The sequence below is a fragment of the Dermochelys coriacea genome, chromosome 2 (assembly GCF_009764565.3).
Source record: "Dermochelys coriacea isolate rDerCor1 chromosome 2, rDerCor1.pri.v4, whole genome shotgun sequence".
Lineage (NCBI taxonomy): Eukaryota > Metazoa > Chordata > Testudines > Dermochelyidae > Dermochelys > Dermochelys coriacea.
Genome location: NC_050069.1, coordinates 116,228,532 through 116,248,739, shown reverse-complemented (window position 1 = coordinate 116,248,739; position 20,208 = coordinate 116,228,532). Strand labels below are relative to the sequence as shown.

General features: G+C 39.8%; 1 protein-coding gene and 1 long non-coding RNA gene across 7 annotated transcripts in view; one reads left to right on the top strand and one right to left on the bottom strand.

The window, feature by feature from the left end:
• Positions 1–18,953, bottom strand: part of MAK (male germ cell associated kinase) — a 65,538-nt gene extending 46,585 nt beyond the window's left edge. For 2 of the 6 annotated variants that reach the window (XM_038393009.2, XM_043508341.1), the window contains exons 1-6: positions 10,646–10,793; positions 9,716–9,873; positions 5,878–6,221; positions 2,555–2,609; positions 1,693–1,814; positions 573–652 (exon numbers count right to left, since the gene is read on the bottom strand). In XM_038393009.2, coding sequence (XP_038248937.1) covers positions 573–652; positions 1,693–1,814; positions 2,555–2,609; positions 5,878–5,978 — 358 coding nt within the window. In that variant the 5' untranslated portion in view covers positions 5,979–6,221; positions 9,716–9,873; positions 10,646–10,793. Of the gene's footprint in view, positions 1–572; positions 653–1,692; positions 1,815–2,554; positions 2,610–5,877; positions 6,222–9,715; positions 9,877–10,645; positions 10,898–18,858 lie in introns of those variants that run through there. The other 4 variants (XM_038393010.2, XM_038393011.2, XM_043508340.1 and 1 more) reach the window with 4 other exon arrangements.
• On the top strand, positions 11,560–12,782 carry LOC122458773. The gene is made up of 2 exons (XR_006279011.1): positions 11,560–12,011; positions 12,101–12,782. It is a non-coding gene; the product is annotated as an uncharacterized LOC122458773 (long non-coding RNA).
• Positions 18,954–20,208: the final 1,255 nt, after the last annotated feature.

Sequence of the window (20,208 nt, the reverse complement as noted above, 5' to 3'; positions counted from 1 at the left end):
AGAATAAATTAAGTGGAATATTTTGCTAAATTTGTGTAAGTTCTGAAAGATGCAATACACCCACAACTTCAGTGAGCAGTGGCTACTCATACCTGCTAGATTTCATGCAATAGACATGTTCATTTTGTATTTTAGTAAACAAATTATTTCAACATTTTTGTAGATATTGCACTAATTTATTTTGATATCTTAAAAGACATGAAACTGTAATGTCATTATTGTCCCCAAACATACCCTCTTGAGAAAAATAAGAAATACACTGTATAGTACAGCATGCAACTTTCTTCAGAATCAAAATCATCTTTGATCTAGGGCTGAAACGTATTAAACAGTCTCTAAATAATTATTGGTGCTTTCAGAAAGGAGAGCCTCCAATTACAGAAGAACCAAATATAATTTAAAAATCCAGATGGCTTTCTTAAGATAGCACATTTTTGAGACTACATATGGCAGCCACATACTTTCTATAATATGAAAACTTGATCTGTTTAACCTGTAACCTCAGCCTTAAACTTGCATTATCTTCTTTCTCAAAAGAGGGCTGCACAGTTAAAATCTGAAAAGAAACCTACCGTGCTTATGGATAAAAGCTAGCCCTTGTAATATCTGATACATAATGTTTCTGATGACTGACTCAGGGAACAACTTGTTTCTGCAAACAAACAAATTTACATCAAATATTTAACGATTTCAAGCAAGTTTTATATAGATTTTTTTCCTGTAATAACATTTTCAGCATTTTACACAATATATTATGAAGCAACTGAACCTCAAGGGTGAAAGAACAAAGCAAAATTTTTATATGAACAATCTAGGGCTTAATATGTAGTTCCATATTCAAGTAAAACTCTCTCTGATTGCAAAGGGTATTGTGTCTGCCTAAGGACGAAAAGATCAAGTTCCACGTTTGTATATAAATATGTAGGTCTTTTCTCTCTTTCTCTCCTGTGTACACACAACCACTCCCCACCACCTCCCTACCCCACCCTCCGCAAACCGAACTGAACAATATAGGCAGTTGATGAAATATTAGTCTAGTGATGGGCAACCTGCAGCCCAACAGGGTAATCTGCTGGCAGGCTGCGAGAGTTTGTTTACATTGACCGTCTGCAGGCACGGCTGCCTGCAGCTCCCAGTGGCCACAGTTCGCCGTTCCCAGACAATGGGAGCTGCAGAAAGCTGCAGCCAGCATGTCCCTGTGGCCCACACTGCTTCCCACAGCTCCCATTGGCCAGGAAGAGCAGGCGGCCGTGCCTGTGGACGGTCAGTGTAAACAAACTGTCTCGCAGCTTGCCAGTGGATTATCCTGACGGGCCGCGTGTGACCCATGGGCCACAGGTTGCCCACCACTGTGATTCATACATTAAAGGGCTTAAGAAAATTGCTTTCACAAATTCCTGCATGGCTACTATACACCCCAGGCATGTGATTAGCTCAGAATTCTCATCTGGTTGCATTATTCCCGCTATACTGGAAGCTGAACAATTCATAATTTGTCCTCAGATACATAGGCATAACTTCCGTTGACCTCAGTGGGGCTGACATTAAAGGACAGAACGTACAATCAAGCTTTTATTAATTTGAATCTAGTAAGTATGGAATGAATCTTAAAACAGAAATTTTAACACATTGCTCAAGATATCAATAGAACTCATTAAAAATATTGCAAACACCAGATTCCACTGAACATACCTGTCCTTCATTAACTGATAGAGATTTTCCTTCATATACTCAAACACAAAATAAAGGTGGTCATTTTCTCTGATAACTTCTTTCAGTTTTATCACATTGGCATGATTCAGTTTCTTAAGAGACTGCAATACAGCAACATGTGTGTTAAAATTATGACAGTAATTTTAATTATTCAACAGACCTAAAATAGAGCAATGCCTAAAGTTTAGTTAATTCTACATTAGAAATAGTTCTTGGACAAATGCAGTGTATCTTGTCTATTTTTCTGTACTTCTTCTGAATACCTATTTGCATTCCTCCACAACAGTGTTACATTTATGAAAGAATAAAGCTGCAGGGCCAAATTTTTAGAGTATCCAGTTTGTGCAAGTGAAACTACTGTATTTGCATACATAAATCCAATATTTTTCAACCAGGCACTCAGTTATCCATAATTTGCATGTAAAAAAGACAAGGCCAATCAACAGAAAACTTATAGTAAATGGATATTTTAAGGTTGATATCAAAATCATGACCACAACCCATGCATGCAAGATAAATTAATATGACTTGGATGAAAACAGCACATGGAAGATCCTTCCATATCATATAAATATCACAAATCATAAGATACAGAATTTTTCAGCTGCACCATTAATCAGTTTACTACGCTGCTTCATATACTGTTTAAGTTAAAATAATATGTTACACTGTTGGATGTAAAAACTTCAAAAACAAAATGTCAGGTAGGAGATTAAACTTTCCCTCTCGCTCCTTAATAATCTGGTTTTATATTTAGGACTAAATAAGGTATAAATTTAAACAAGAAGGTAAAGACACAACATTCAGTATACATTAAAAAACATTATGCTCTCAGTTTTACCTTGACTTCTCTCAAATTCATACATTCATCCCAAGAATAGAACTTTCTTTTCATCCTGAAATAAAATCCAGAAAATACAGTGTATTCTAAATGAACAATACATACAAACAAAATTCTTAGAACCAACAAAGATCAGGAATGTGTAACTTTTCAGCAGCATAACAATCAAATTCTATTTTCAATATGTTTCAAATATACTTTAGTAAATATTAATAAAATTATTAAATCAAGTTGAACTGTATTGGTTTTTAGGTTTGCCACAGTTTAACGTAATGTATGATATGTAACCACTACACAGTTTTTAAAAGGTAGTTAGCCACATAGACCAAGGTATCCCCAAGAGTTCTAAAAATATCAGCAAGCATTTTACCCCACCTATGTAATCTGAACTATGTCCTTAATCATGTGGGAATCAGCATGACCCAGAGGATAAAACATGGACCTAGGAATTTGAAGTAGGGGAGGTCACTTAGGATATGTTTACACTGCAAGTGAAAGTGCTATTGTACCATGGTAGGGACAATCTAGCTAGCATACATAACAACAGTGGTGTACAGACATGGTGACACTGACTTCAGCATGGGCTAGCTGCCTTGAGTACAAGCCTGCTGGGGAGCCTGACTACAAACTCAGGTTGCTGAAAGTTACGTACAGCCTAACCTAGCTAGAATCCAAACATGAGGCTTTATTTCGCTCTTCCTGAAGTCAAACTCTCAGTGACTTTTTCATAGATTCTAAGGCCGGAAGGGATCATTGCAATCATCTAGTCTGACCCCCTTTAACACAGGCCATAGAACTTCCCCAAAATAATTCCTGGGACAGATCTTTTAGAAACACATCCCATCTTGATTTAAAAATTGCCAGTGATGGAAAATCCACCACAACCCTAGGTAAACTGATCCAATGGTTAATTACTCTCACTATTAAAAATGTATGCCTTACTTACAACCTGAATTTGTCTAGCTTCAACTTCCAAGCATTGGATCGTGTTATACCTTCCTTTGTTAGACTGCAGAGTCTATTATTAAATATTTGTTCCCCATGTAGGTTCTTAAAGACTAATCAAGTCACTCAATCTTCTCTTTGTTAAGCTAAATAGATGGATTCAAAGAGTTCAATCACTATGTCATGTTTTCTAATCCTTTAATCATTTTCATGGCTCTTCTTTGAGCCCACTCCAATTTATCAACAACCTTCTTGAATTGCAGACCAGAAATGGACACAGTATTCCAGGAGCAGGTGCACCAGTGCCAAATACAGAGATAAAATAACCTTCCTACTCCTACTTGAGATTCCCCTGTTTATGCATCTAAGGATCACATTAGCCCTTTTGGACACAGCAGCATACCAGGAACTCATGTTCAGCTGATTATCCACCACAACCCCCATCTTTTTCCCCACAGACACTGCTTCCCAGGAGAGAGTCTCCCATCCAATGGTACAGCCTACATTCTTTGTTCCTAGATGTATACCTTTACATTTAGCCATATCAAAATGCGTATTGTTTGCTTGCATACAGTTACCAAGCATTTGAAAACAAAGCCAAATTCCAAGGGAGGGAAGGAAGAGAGTTGTAACTCTACAGTATGAGGGCTGTATTAAAGCAGGTTGGGAAAGACACCTGCTCACATGGGCCCACAATATGTTTCTTCCTGTAGAAACAGAATTGCTTTGGTGTTGCTCTTTACCCTGCCAGAAGATCCAAGAAAAATTTGAAGTTACATTTATTATTTAGTTTCCCTGATGACAAGCAGCTATGTTAGAGTGGATTGTGTAGCAAAGCAAACAGGCAGGAATATATTGCTTACAGTAATCTATTACAGCATCTAATCAGACATGAGATGCATCTGTTCTACCATTTCTAAAGTACAAGTAGTGAAAGAAAAATTAAATTTAATGGAGTCAGACCTCATTCTTGCACAACAAATTTAAACCCTTAGGAACAGAGAGACTTCTCGTTCTACGATGGGCCAGAGTAAGGTAATTTCTTTTTACGTGTATATGGGCAAAGTAGTAGTCAATCAGGACACAAAAGTGTTACAACATGGTCTGGGGTATTCCTCTACACCAGAAACCCATGGAGGAGCCACACTGGGGCAGAGCCTGCGGTCAGTGGGAATAGTAACTGTTCTCATATGCTCCCTGGACCAATTGCCCTACATCTAGCAAAGATTGCTCAGTCTTAGAGGTTAGAAACCGAACTCCCCTCCACTGACAGGAATAATTTGCCCCAAAAGCTCTATATGGGATCATGTCTGAGTCACAATAAGTTTGCTTTTGTAGACCTATTTTATGCCCTTCTGTACAAAACGGATAGGGCCTGAAACTCATCATAAGAATTTAAGGATTTAGGAGTGCCCAGGAGCTAATGGTTTTAAGAAGAGATTTAAAACCAAACTGTCACCTTACTTATTTACTTACTTAACTAGGTACTTATACATTACTCATCATTACAGTAACTTACTTACAAATGCTAAAGCATGCATAAGGATCTTTGTTTCTTTCTCTCGATCTGCCAGTTAAGAGGGAATATATCTGTTTTTATAGTAGTTAACATATTTATTGTTGGAAGACCATGTGTAAGAAGCATAGTTTCTATTTGAATCTGGAGGTTTGTGGCTATTCCAGTCTCTTCTGGCCCAGAGTTCCACAGTCACAGGTCAGCTGTCAAGCAAGTTCTTTCACCCACACCTCTCTCAAGTCCCACTCTTGAAGCAAACAGTTTTGTTTTTCCCAGAGGAACATAGCTATCATGGGAATTCAATATGTAAACATGAGAAGAATTTGGTGAGCACTTTAAAGTATCTCACAGAGTACCAAAAAGCATATTGCAGTCACCTTTAAATTTCTGACATGCAACATAGACAAAAAATTAGTTACTAGGATATTCAGGGCATTATGGTATAACTGTAACAAATATAACCACTGATCCAGCAGCTTTTCCTAAATTATCAATTGTAGGCCAAATTCTGCCCTTTGACTTCTTTGGGTGAAAGATCACACTTATTACTTTCTTTTAAAGTTACTTCAGGAGAAAAAACACCAATGATTGATTTTTAAATCACATTCTGGTTTTATTCAGAGGCCATATCCTTGGCTGGTGTAACTCAATTAACTTCCATGGCACCACAGTATTTTACACCAGTTGAGAATATGGCCCAAGGTCATCAAATCAGACATCTAAAAGAACACACAATCTTTGTTTTTTAAGATCTTAGTTTACTTGAAAAATTGTCTTAATTATTTTCTTGTACATAAATAGCATAGTATAAAAGAGTTACAATCTTAACTATTTAAGAGTACATTTACTCAATATCACATACCTTTTGATAGCCACAAGCTCTCCAGACTCATTGCTCTTTCCCATGAGTACACTGCCATAGGTGCCGTCACCAAGTTGTTTCATGGTTGTGTAACGGTTCATTTTGTAAGACCTGGATTGCTGAAAGCCTTGAAAACTTTAAATGTCTCCTTTTATTAGAGGACTTCTACACTCAATTTTTTTAAGACAAATTTTTGTTTTTTCCAGAATGATGATGTTATATCAGTGGATTGTTTGTCATAATTTATTAAGATATTTGGTCTTCTTCCTCAGGATTATAGCCACTTTGAGATCCAGAAATAAAGTAACAAGGAAGGGAATAATGCAGCCATTCTTACATACATCCTTAACAAACATAACAAACAAAAAAAAGGGGGTGAAAAAGGTGAATTTTAACATTAATGTATTCTAGGAAAAATACAATATAATACTCATATCTAACATGAATAAAGAATCTTATATTAATGTTTTCGCTGTATAATGGAACATGTCAGAATGGCCAGGGTTTTTTTGCCATATGGACTAAAGATGCAGATCTAAACTGAATATGTTCTACAAGCATCAGGCAACTTGCTACATCCATGTGGCTTTTCCTGTAGAATGTGAGAATTCTCCACATATCACTGAGAGCACCAGAAGCTAACAATCTAGCATGAACATGACATTCCAGTGTAGGTGTATTCTGCTGTTTAGGAGACATGTCCAACCTTGCAGCTGGCTAGCACATACTCCTGTCTGCAGGATGTGCTTGGTTGAAACAGCCTCCTTATAAAAGCAGTAACTTGTCCCACCATTCAGTGGTGCCTCTGGCATCAGTGAGGAATTGTGCACTGGCTGTCATGATGCCAGTAGCAGATGACCCACTCTGCTTATTCCCTGTGCACTGACCCTCCACCAGTTTAGCCACAAAGAGTATAAAGTAATCATTTTGCCCCTCATTGAAATGCAGCCACCTCTATGGTGAAATGAAATAATTGTTTAATAGTGCACAGCAACACTACCCAGCAGATTTGGAAGTAAATTATTGTGGGAATTTTAAATAGGCAAAAAAAATTAGACTCCCAATCTTCAACCTGCTGCCTTATAATGCCATTTAAAGTATGCAATTTTAGGCCCCAATCCTGCAAACCTTTACACATATTAACTTCAACGGGCCTACTCGTGGTAGACTCATCTAATTGCTTAGTTTTATTTATCCTTTAAAAATAGCTATTAAAAAATACAAAGATTTATTTTAGAAAGCCCTTTGAAGGCATGGTTATTTGCACTTTAAAAGACAGCATGTAAAGCATCAGAAACTATATAAAATATATATTAATACGCATATATAACAAATACAGAAGGAGACTAATTTTAATAGGATTCGGTGTTCAAGTCACTTAGTCAGCTTTGAAAAATCTCATATACACGTCTATATACTGTGAAATGATCCTGATAAGCCAGTTTTGTGTGTGTATTTTTTTTTTATATATAATGTTTTCAATTTTGTTCAGAACTGCCAGTGAACCAAAAAAAAATCAGTTATTCACACAGCTCTAATAATACAAAACCCCATGAATATTGCCAGGGGAATCCAGAGACTGGTTTAATATTTGAAAATACTTTTAATTCCCTTTAGTTGATTAGTTTTCAAGTTGGTGATTCCCCTTTACAAGTTCCTTCATTAGCCTATCACACTAAGTGGACAATCACTGCGTTAAAGCAGTATAGTTGTATGAGAATATGTTGACACCTCTGTACACCATACCCAAAGGAAGTGGTTTATATATAATCTCCCTACTAACAATAAATCTGAACCGTAACCCCAGGTCTGAACATGCAGAAACTTTATATGTGTATCTGAACTTCATGATGGGTCACTAGCTCGAGAATAGACTGAATGAAAACAAGAGGACCCTGAATTCTAGGGTAATTTGGAGCCTGATCTAGATCCAAACTTGGAAACCTAGACCTATCTCTAAGTCCTGCTCTTTGTTCACACTTCTCTCCTGACCACTTCTCAAGTAATCCCTATTTATTACTTAAATTGACCTCCAACATTTTAAATTATTGTTACTAAGTCAGATGTGTACTAAACACAAATAAATGCTATACATGCTAACCTAGCAAAATTAATTCTTTCCCCTGTGAAAATGTCTATCATTGCAAGTTTAGAGCCCGATCCTGCCTTCCCTATGGAACCAAAACAACAGATTGAGGACTATAAGAAATGCAGGATTAGGCCCTTGGTAGCAACAGAGGTTTCTGTCCTGACCCTTTTGAAGTCAATAGGAGTTTTACTGTTAGCTGAACAGGATAAGGCCTACACATTCTTCTGCACAATCTCATGTCCTGAATCTTACACAGCTCTGTGAAATAAATATGCCACCACATTCAGGAGCATCACCTGTACTTAGCTGAAAGAAGAAAGCCTACTGCAAACAACAGATTGTTTCTTATTCATAGTGACACACTTCCAATAATCTCTTCTCATAAGATTAAGGACGGATTAAAACAGAGGACAAATGGAGGACAAACTGCAATAGCTTGGAAGACCCTAGTAGTTTGCCTACACTTGCAGAATCTGAGCAATTTTGAAAGTCAATTTTGAAAGTATATTTTCACATTTGTAGCATTACCATCTTATTATCTTATTTAAGCAATAGCAACAGTCAGCAATGTCATCATTGATTTTAATATGTCCATTTGTAATTTTAAAATATACAGTGGGTAAACAGCAAATCACCAAAGTCCCTGAAGCACATTTATAATGCATTTCCACGGAACAGATTCAACAGTTGCATGCAAGAAAAGACAAGCTACCCAAACCCTAAAATACAGTAAACTACAAACTAGAAAATGCAATCCACTAAGGAGCCTCCATGCAGATAAATAAAACACTGAAAGCCCAATTTTGCCAACCCTATTTACACTGATTTATTGAAATCAATGGGACTATTCAAGGAGCAAGGCACTACCCAAGATGAGTAAAGCTTGCAGGACTAGGCCCTAAATGATCCTGTTCTGTTAAAATTGCTTTATTAGTAAAATAGTAGCAATACTTTTAAAAACAAAAATAAAACAAATTTTAAAAACCAGACTATGTCCCTTAAAAACATCTGAGTAGTTAGTATACAATATGATTAAAACAGATAGTAACCAAGTTCTAAGATGTGTGCATACATTTCTTGAGCCAGATTGTGAACCCCTTATTCAAACTGTTCAATCTCATAAGGGAACACATAGAGCATTTAGGGCTCAATTCTGACAGCCTTAATCATCTATTGGCATACTCATGAGAGTAACTCCTTACCAACATATGTAAAGGATTCACACTCTGGCCCATAGTAAATATTTGTTATTATATGTATCATAAGGAGATTAATTTACTTTTTGAAAAGGTTTGGTACATTGTTTCATTTTTATATTGTTGGCTGTCAGGATAATATATATTTTCCCCTTTAGAATTAAGCTCACGCTCGTCTTAAAAAAGAGGCTACAACTCTCATTTTTTCAAGATGTGAAAAATCAAGATTTCCTGAGAAGTTTTATAGTTCTCATAGATCAGAATCAGACTCTCCTCATTAATACATATCATAACATTATCAGGGCTTGGGCCTACACTTACGGGAGCCAATGGGAGCCAGATTGGGCTACCAGTGTGTTGTATCTTTATCGGAACAGAATTAGAAAACGGCTCCAATTCTCCTCTCACATACTCTAAACCAGGAGTAATTCTACTGGGATAAAGCAGAGTAAGGAAGTGGAGAATCAGGTAAACAATACAAGGATGGTTTGCAGAAGTTATCATCATGCCTTTTAGAGTCTACAGTCATTGCTCATACCAAATTCCCACTGACCTTAACAGCTGGCAATGGAAGAAGTTTTGCCTGGTAGGAAGGACTGCAGTCTGAAGGACAGAGGGGAGGCGGGGAATTAGCCTTGCATTGACTTCTTTATTGTTGACTTTTACAGGAGCTGGCTGCGACACAGAGACTGCTGCAGCTTTATTAGCCGACTGCTGGCCAAGAGAGTGAACAGAACTCTTAAGTCTCTCATTCATTTGCAAGGAGCAGCCTTCATTGCAAGACTAACTTCAGGAAGAGTAAAAAGAAAAGGAGGACTTGTGGCACCTTAGAGACTAACAAATTTATTAGAGCATAAGCTTTCCTGAGCTACAGCTCACTTCATCGGATGCATTTACCGAAAGCTTATGCTCTAATAAATGTGTTAGTCTCTCAGGTGCCCCAAGTCCTCCTGTTCTTTTTGAGGATACAGACTAACACGGCTGCTACTCGGAAACCTGTCATTCAGGAAGAGTGTTTATAGTCTCTGCCTTTGGGGATGCTGTGCCTGTTTCGAACGAGGCATTTAAAGCCTTGCTTGGACACGTGACGGGCTCTCCCTTCAGCCAGACAGCCACAGGAGAGAGATTCAAGGCTGCGTCAGGAAGTGAGCAAAAGGCAGCGCCTCTCTTTTAAAGCACGAAAGTCAAACTGCACCATAGGGAGGGGGGGGCACAGTCAGAGACACGTGTATTTTTTTTTTTTGGGGGGGGGGAAGAATAATTCCTCCTCTGGCTTGCCCCACAACCCACCTCCCCCCAGAACAAAAAAACAAGTCCATCTGGAGGCGACATGCCCATCCCTGCTACCCCCCCCCCCGCCCATCAGCCCCTGCTCTAGCCCCCCCGCCGTCATCCTCCCAACCCCATGTCCCCCCAGCCCTTCCCGCATCGTCTCCCCCTTCCTACTCCTTCCTCCCGCCCCCTGCCCCCACCCCGCACTCACTGCTGCGCTCCTGGCCGCTGGTGCCGGGGCCGCCCCCCTCTGGCGCGCGGCGCATCCCGACCTCGAACCGCCGGCAGCGCCCCTGCAGTGAGTTCCTCCAACCCGGCCGGGGTGGGACTCGTCTCCTAGGCGACGGCGGGGGACGCGTGGGGGCGGGGCAAGGAGAAGGGGACCCGCCCATCTCCCTGCGCCGCCGCGGCCGGGCCCGGGCGCTGACCACGTGAGCCGGCAGGGCTCCCTGCGGCGAGCAATGACCAGGGTGGCGCGCGCGCGCGGCGGGCCCGCTGCGCTCGCGGAGCGTCAAACGCCGCCCCGCTGTTTGCTCCGGCACGCGGCCGGGGCCGGGGCCGGGGCCGGGGCGCGCGCGCGTGCCGCCGTCCTGTAGCTGCCGCGGTTTGGCAACTCGTTTCCCAGCCCCGAGAGGGCCGGCTGCTCCCTGCAAGGGCTGCCGCTCTGACGCCTGCCGTCATGCTGCGGGGGGCGTTTTGCTACCTGGGAGGTTGCTGCCGTTTCACGCTGCCTAGTTTTTTCTGTGGTGGGAGGTGAGGGGCTGCAGTAGCCAGCGAGGAGCGCGCTAGCAGGAGAAGAAAACCCACCTCTGTGAACAATTTCCTTTCCCCTCTGCAGGGGCTGTAAGAGCCAAGCTTCCATCCCTGCTATGGGACTTTTTGCTTCAGACTAGGGAACCTACATGCCTTAGGCCAGTGGTTCTCACCTTGTGAGGCAGGACCCCAAAGTGGGTCACGAGCCCATCTTAATGGCGGCGTCAGGACTGGCTTAGACTTGTGGGTCTTGGACTTCAGCTTTGGCCCCGGCTACCTAAGGCTGAAGCCCTGTGTGGCAGGGATCAGGTTATGGGCCCCTTGCCTGGGGCTGAAGCCCTTTGGCTTCAGTTTTGGTCTGCCTAGGGCTGAGGCTTTGGGCCTCACACGTGGGGTGGCATAGCTCAAGCAGGCTCAGGATTTGGTCCCCTGTCTTGGGGTTGTGTAGTAATTTTTGCTGTCGTAAGGGGGCTGGGGGAAAATGAAGTTTGAGAGCCCCTGCCTGAGGCTACAGGACAGAAGACTCAGAAGCCCACTTTCCACTCTCTCCACCTTAGTCTTGCAGGCTGAAATTCACAAGAGCTCTCACCCCAACCCCAGAAAGCATTTGCTAAGCCCCATAGAACTCAAGCACATACTGAAGTGCTTTCCTGAATGGGCAAGGGTTTAAGCAATTAAAGTGCTTTCCTGCATTCGGGACTCTTTCAGGAGAAATGTTTATCCAGCACCACCACCTGCTTCAGTGACTTTTTCATATCAGTACAGTCTTGGTGCTACTGCTGGAAGAGTTCAAATGGGAAAGCTCTGTTGTCTGATGATGGAAGGTACTAAGCACAAACAAGCTCCACAGCAGTTAATAGGAGTTGCAGGTGTTCAGCATCAGGCCTTCACATTGTTGGTTTTCTTTACACAGGGCCTGCTCCTACTCCCATTGATTTACACAGCTGTGTAATTGTTTATATGGTGGTAGTACTGCAGATTCAGAATTCCAGTAGGCTGTTGGTGAAGCTGCCATTTTGAGACCGATTGATGCAGAATGTTATGGAAGTCACAAGCTCATATGGAGACTTTACTTTTACTTACTGTATTTGTACTGCAGCACAGCTAGGAGCCTGATTCATGGCGGACCAGGTATTTTGAGGTGCTGAATAAATGCAAAATAAATAGTTTTGTTGTCACTTTATCTAAATTCTGTCAGGCAAAGTATACAGTTGTTGTGTCTAGAAAAACATAGTAGAAAGCAGCAGACAGTGAGAATGCTTGCTGCCTCCCAGGATTGGGTCCAGACAGCTAGATCCTGCTTGCCTTGCTCACATAAGTAGTGAGGTTAGCTTAAATGGGACCACCATTCTGATCCAGGCAAGCAGTATTCACACCTAAATTTGTAACATGAGATAGGAGAAGTCAACACTTTTGATAATTTAGAAGGTGAAATGAAATGAGTGCTGTCTAGAATTTTCACTCTTCTCCTCTGCTTTGTTCAAATAAAGCCAAGGTTAACTATTCAAATCCAAAAAAAAAAAAAAAAAAGCCTGAACTGCAATATTTTCTAAAATGCCCATGACTGGTATAATGATGCAAAGTGCAAGAAGTGATAAAACAAGCTTTAAAAAGTTATACTGATGCAAACAAAAAAAAGTTGGTCATTTTAACACCACAAATTAGCTCTAATTAACATAACTGTAGGAGACAGATGCTTGCTAATAAAAATCAATCAAGTTTTACATCTGATTGTAATATAACCCCTACCTGACCTTTCTGATTTTAAAAAAAAACAAAACCCACACTGCATTACATCACTAGACAAAGCATAAAAAGTAAAACTGACCTCTTAAATAGCCCCGTGCAGACTGTCACTAATTAATCCTCAAAACACAGTTAAGGTTAAGTATCTCACTTTTACAGACAGAGCAATGGAGGGAGAGTGCAAAAATTCATCCTCAAGGGCAGAGGTGATAGAACAATTTTTCTAGTGGGGGTGCGGAGAGCCAGTGAACCAACCTGTAAATCCTGTATATAATGGAAACCACTTCAAGCCTGGGGATGCTGCAGCACTCCCAGTTCTAGTACCTATGATCAAGGGTGACTTTGCCCAAGGCCTCTGAGGGAGATTGTGTTTGATTTGAATTTTAATTTAGGAATATCCGAATCTTTATCCTGTGCACAGAATCATAGAATATCAGGGTTGGAAGGGACCTCAGGAGATCATCTAGTCCAACCCCCTACACCAGGTTACTTCGCTTGGGGTCTCCACCTGTGACCCGTATGTGGGTTGGTAATTCAAATAAAGGTTGCATAATTATGGCCTCAGTTTGTTAAATATCTGGAGGTGTAAATTACTTATTTGGATATTCCCTTACAGGTAATTTATTTTAATCCATCCTGCTCCTTTGAGATTACTTTGGGGTCTCATCCTACAGAAGAAAGTCAATGCAAGTAACAATGGGACTATTCACATGAGTAAAGTTACTCACATACGTGTCCGCAAAACTGAGCCCTCTGTGTAATACTTTTAAAAGTTCGCAGCTGCCATTACCAAGGATTTGAAGCTTTTTCCTTTGTTAGACTATTGCAATGTATGGATCTAGCCACTGGGAGGTGTAGGCTTCCACCTCTACTGTATGTCTATTCTTGCCTGTGTTTTTCATTTTATAGCACTGATTAAAATTAACCCTTTTATAAATTGCCCTTTAAGTATTACAAGAGTGTGCATGTTAATAGTCAGGTGTTTTGTAAATATCTAAAATGGGCATAACTATGGATAAACTGATTTTTTTCATTCCAATAGGTCTATCAGTTTTAGGCTTTTGTACCAATGGAATGATTAATCTCTGCTCATTTATAATAGGATCTATTTGTATGTTTATTGTGAGGAAGTGTAATCAAAAGAATAATTTTAAAGGATTTGAGAATTATGAACGAGGTTTACTTGTAGTTATACAAAATTACTAGAGACTTGTCCAATATCTGTAGTTTGTTATTTTGAAAAAAGGGAGAACTAGATGCTACAGCATGTATATACCTTATATATATATATATATATATATATATATAAGGTATATATAATATTATTTTTGGTCATTCAGATTTGATCTAGTGTAAGTAAAACTAAGTGGCGAGAAAAAATTTGGTACCTAAACTAGTATCTTGATGTCATCTTGCTTGCTTTACAAAACTACAAACGTAGTTTCATAGTTTCTACTTAGAGGTCATGGCCTGCAATACCAGGCACATTTTAGGTCAAGGTTGGTGCACATTAAGAACATAAGAAAGGCCATACTCGGTCAGACCAAAGGTCCATCAAGCCCAGTATCCTGTCTTCTGACAATGGCCAATGCCAGGTGCCCCAGAGGGAATTAACAGAACAGGTAATCAAGTGATTCATTCCTCGTCGCCTATTCCCAGCTTCTAGCAAACAGAGGCTAGGGACACCATCCCTTGTTACAGCTATTCGGAGAATTTTGCATAGCAGCTAGTTCTAATAATTGTTTATATGTTTTCATAAATACTGTATAATTTTCAAATATAATTAACAGCACATGAAGCTTGTTCACCTTTTATAAATGGTTTCTAGTTTGCACATGGTGAGGAAAAGTGATAGAGGAATACAGCACAGGATTGTGTTTTACAGCCTTAGATGATATCTTTTGCAATAAAACTACTATTAGGTTTGGACCCAAATTTTAGTTTTGGTGAAGCAAAGGGCCCAATTACATGAGGCGCTGAACACACATAATTCTTCAGTGTTAGTTGAGGGCACTCAGGATCATGAAGAACTGAAATACTTTTCTGATTTATTTAAAGAACAAGGATAACTATTTAAAAGATTCATCGTATTTTATAAACATAAGTATTTGTCTTCACAAGACAACAGGTATATTTTTTCACCCATGTGATGCGAACATGCGTTAACTAACCCATGTTAAAATCTGGTTAAGACGAGAGTTGTAGGCCAGGTCTTCACTGACAAAATAGATGCGTTTTGACTGAGGGATAGATATCCTGCTGTAAAAACATAGTGGACCCAAGGCACTATAGTTTTATTGCAAGGTCAACCAGATAAAGTCAACCACTGACTGGGGTTATAGTGCTGACTTTGCCTAGGTACCTCATGGTGAGCACCACAAGTACTTTGTCTTTAATTAGACTTTTAGAGCTAAATAACTACTGCATGTTTGTTATCGTGCTGTAAAAAAAGACAGCTCTGTGTCAGTGAAGACAAAGCCTTAGTTTTAATATGTGATAGCTAGTCAAGGTAGATCTGTAGGGAGCCAAAAGTTTACCTTAGCCAGGTAATGTACTTTAGAACTACAACTGTTTTATCTTCATTACAATTTAACAGGGTTAGTGGACACATTTTAGCTTAACAAAGGTTAAAGATGCACCTTTTTCCTAGTAACAATTTGAGGTTCCCCAAATCCCACTAATTTAGGAATGAAAGTTGAGGAAGCTCAGCAGTTCATAGTAGGTACCCATTACTTTTCAGGATTGGACTCTTACTATCCATTTTGTAAAGTGTGCAGTGAATGAAGCAAATTTTGCAGAAATCCCACCTCATGCACTACATATCTTGCAAGATGAAACCTGCAGGAGTTCTCTACTGCAGAATTCCTAAACTGAATTGGAAAAAGAGCTCTCTCGTATGGGTTTCATAAGGTGTGTAGGATGCTGTGTTCCAGTGGTGAGCAGCCAATAGTTCCACACAGGAAATGCCATTTTTTCTTGGTATACGCCTTAAGAAATATTATTTCTTTGAGAAATAGTATGTGATCATGTAATTGAAGACTGTGTCATAATGCATATGCACTAAGGGGCAGAGCTAAAGTTGCAACATAAGTTTAGTACTTAAGAGTGCTTTAACACACAACTGATATAGGCATTTGTGGTATTAGAAGCTGAGAGAGATTCACTGATTACGGCCGTCAATGACAGCATCTGTTTCTTGGGGAATGCTGATGGGTAAATAGAGGCAGGTGGCAAATCTACATTTTATTTTGTTGTACAGATCATGGATTCTCTGAAAGATCTTTAAGGAACATGTTACATATCACCTGGCCAAAAATTAATGCTTTATCCAGGTAGTGGTAGGCTAGAGAATGTGTGTTTTTGTTTCCAAGCTATCCATACTGGCTGGTCAAGCAATAGTACATCCTAATTTAGTCACAACAAAGTTTAACCTGTATTATTTTCAAATGGTTGCAAAATGCAGTTGGAAACCCTATGTAAAGAATGCTATAGTGAAATGTGTGTCTGCTTAAATTGAAGTTTTATGCCATTGTAATCAGGTTCCACTATATTATGCCCCTTAAAATTCAGCACTTACTTAATCCCCTTGCTCTGGTTGCATAATATGGTTGCTTTTTATTGATTAAAAAAATTATCAGCTCCACCTCTGCAGGAGGGGAAGGCATAGAGCAAAATTGCACCTACCTTGTGTGAGGAAGAATTCCTGGCTGCAGTTGTCTTGTTCACACTTGTTGGCACCGATAAGCAAAAATGATTTAGACTTTCTATCACTGTTTTCTGCGGGGAATGATGATATAGGACAGGGGTTCTCAAACTGGGGGGTCGGGACCCCTCAGGGGGGTCATGAAGTTATTACATGGGGGGGTTCACAAGCTGTCCCCCTCCACCCTAAACCCCCGTGTAGCATCCAGCATTTATAATGGTGTTAAATATATTAAAAAGTGTTTTTAATTTATAAGGGGCATCACACTCAGAGGCTTTTTATATGAAAGGGGTCATCAGTACAAAAGTTTGAGAACCATTAATATGGGATGAAATCATGGCCACAGTGAAGTCAATAGGACAAGGATTTTCACCAATTGTCTTTCAAAGCCCATTACTATTACCCCTAGCTGCCAATGGTACCTGCAAGGTTGAAAATGAAGAGGCCCTAAAACTATTCATGGAATAATGAGGAAGAGGCTTTTTTGAGAGGTAGGTCCTTTCCTGTTCTCATTAAGTATTGTTTATTCTTCAGTATCAAAAAATACAATTAATAATCTAAATGTAATCTGGGAAGGGATATTGTGGATAGACAGCTCCGGAAGATCAGTATCAAAATGCTTATGACTGCATAGTTACATATTGCTTAGCCATATTCTTTTTCCATCATACTCATCCACCAGTAAAAATGCAGAAAAAGTAGTACAAGGAAAAAACCTTAATTCTTACACCTGGTCTAAATGTGTCAAAATAAATATCCTCAGTAGAAGGTCTGTTTTTTATCAACAAGGATAAAATAAGCCTTTGAACCAATGACTGATATTATGTGAGAAGTTCCTCACCGGGTGTAAATCAGTGTCGCCTTCAGAGTGGAAGGAAGTCAATGGAGCTATACCGATTTTTTAACACCTGAGGAACTGGCCTATAGGTTTTAGATGAGATGTTAGAACTAATTTTTTTCTGCCCTAAACAGTTAAACCTCATCTTGTGAAATAAACTGGAGTGGCTAGATGTAAAACAAGAAAGTGAGTTTAGAATGTTAAAAATACTATGATGCTATAGTTACAGGCTCTCTCTGTGTGTTTTACCTTTATATTTCCATTGCCCACACAAAGAGCAGTGCTAAACAATATTTAAAAAGCTGCCTTAAAGAGATCTTTGCTGGCTATTTGTATGTTGCTGTTTCTCCCAAGATCATTCCTCTGACTGCAGAATATGGTGGTCTTTTATTGATTGCTGTTTGATTATGAGACAGGAATGATAGCACCCTGGCACACATGGGCTTTTAAAAATGGGTATTTAAATTAAAAGAACTTACAGTCCTTTGTTGTTAAAGAGGTAGTTGTTTGGCCTTTCTTCCAACCATAAAACTATTAGACTAGCAAAAAAGCTCATATTTTTTATAAACTATTGGATCTAGTCTCTCTAGCAGTGGCAAATAGCCAATTTTTACTTTTTAGTTCAACATTACAGCATAGATGAGGCATTGAGTGATTTATTGCTGCTGTATCTAACAAAAAACTGTTGAGATTAAACCATAGATGTCATCTGGCTGTTCAAATATAAAGCTATTTTCTCTACATCTATAGGAAGGAACAATTAAGATCTCTGTTCAAGGACTTGGAGCCTACAACCAGTTTTTATTGCACAGTAAAGTACACCAGCCCTTTTCAAATGCATATATTCATCACATGGATGGACATGGTGAGAACTGGTTAATAACAGAGTACTAAACAGATTATTTATTCTCTTAGAAGTCAAAGGACAGGATCATCAGCTGGTGTAAACTGGCACAGCTCCATTTACTTCAATTGAGCTATATTAATTTATATCAGCTGAGGATCTGGCCAGGGGAAGTATGCAGGGGTGTCTGATAAATCAAGAGTAACTCCACTGAAATTAGAACTGGCACCTTAGTAAGCAACAGGAAAATCAGACCTAATTATCCTAGAGTTCTCACTGGCTCAGAGTGTTTCCCTCTGAATCTTGTGGGAGGATTCCCTCCCCCCATGTGTTTTGCTTCTATTGTATATAATTTTAAGCGTTTCTGATCCAGGGTGCTCCTGGATTCAGCACAAACCACTACCAAGTCCTTGGTCATAGGTGAAGAAACAACGTTTTTTGTTTGGCTGTTGCTTCTCCAGCCAGTGCACCCACCTGCCTCCAGAACCATAGGCATGTCACCAGTAACAAATCAGAAGAACAATCTCATATCAGGCATACCTTCCCTCTGGGAGGTTCTGACAGGCAGCCATCTCTCAAGCAGTTCCTAGCTCTGCTCAATCTTCTCTTAGAGAGAGTTAGTGATTTTACTCTCCCTCCTAACCAGCCATCACAAGCACTGTGCTCTCCCCCTTTTAACTCCTCCTAGCAAGCAATGCTACCTACTGCAGGTGTAGCAGGGTGGGGCTGACTGAGCCCCACAGCAGGTCAAAAAAGAAAAGGAGTACTTGTAGCACCTTAGAGACTAACAAATTTATTTGAGCATAAGCTTTCGTGAGCTACAGCTCACTTCAGAGCTTATACTCAAATAAATTTGTTAGTCTCTAAGGTGGCACAAGTACTCCTTTTCTTTTTTGCGAATACAGACTAACACGGCTGCTACTCCGAAACACAGCAGATCATTAACCCTTTGCTGGCCAGGGATGGATTTTTATATGCCATCTCAGAGCTGAATACATAAAGTAGCTTAGAAAAATTGTTCCTGCAAACCATGAGCCAGTATAAGAAGAAACAAAATAGATGTCAAAAGATAGCAAAGATATTTTGTGGTACAAGACAATCCTGGAGTGGATGCCACCCCTTCAGGCTACAAATAGGCCTCCATGCTGCAGAGCTTAGCTAGTTTATGCAGCTCCAGCAAGCTCCTTATTATGAGCTCATTCCTACTCACTACTTCATAAAATTGAGGCCTGTAGCAACAACAAGGGCCAGGATTCAGTTTTAAATCCAGCAAAGCACTTAAAGTTAAGCACATACTTACCGGCTTTGCTGGATTGGGGCCTGAAAACAGAATTTCAAACAATACTAGAGCTATGAGGGTTGTTTTTTTTAACCCTAGCCCCAGAAAAGAAGCTTCTTACAATTTGGATTCTACAGAAAATTGCATTTCAGGGAGTTAGAGCCATTGGGTCAATATATTAAAATCTTAGCAATTGATGGCAAGAGTATAAGAACTTCCTCAGTGTGGCCTCTTTAAAATTACTCTGAAAGGGATGGAATACACTTCCTGGCCCCTTTGGAAGCAGGTACAATGAAAACAAAGCAATATCAAACTTGTTTTACAATGAGTACTTTTTGTTTCAACAGCTTTCTACCCCTGGCAAAAACAGACCTGCAAGAGGTTGACTGACTCCAAAACAAGCTACAGCTTGACTCCAATGAGGAGATAAGGAAACTGAGTACTGTCAATTACCAAATCCCTTTTTGTTCTGCAGCCCAGCAGAACATCTACAGCCTGTATGTCTTCTTCTTAATTGTGCAGCCTGAGTGATACTATTTCCATTGCATAATTAGATGCCAGTTAACAATGAATGGGGTTTTAAAGAAGAGCTGCTGTACTTTGGGAATAAC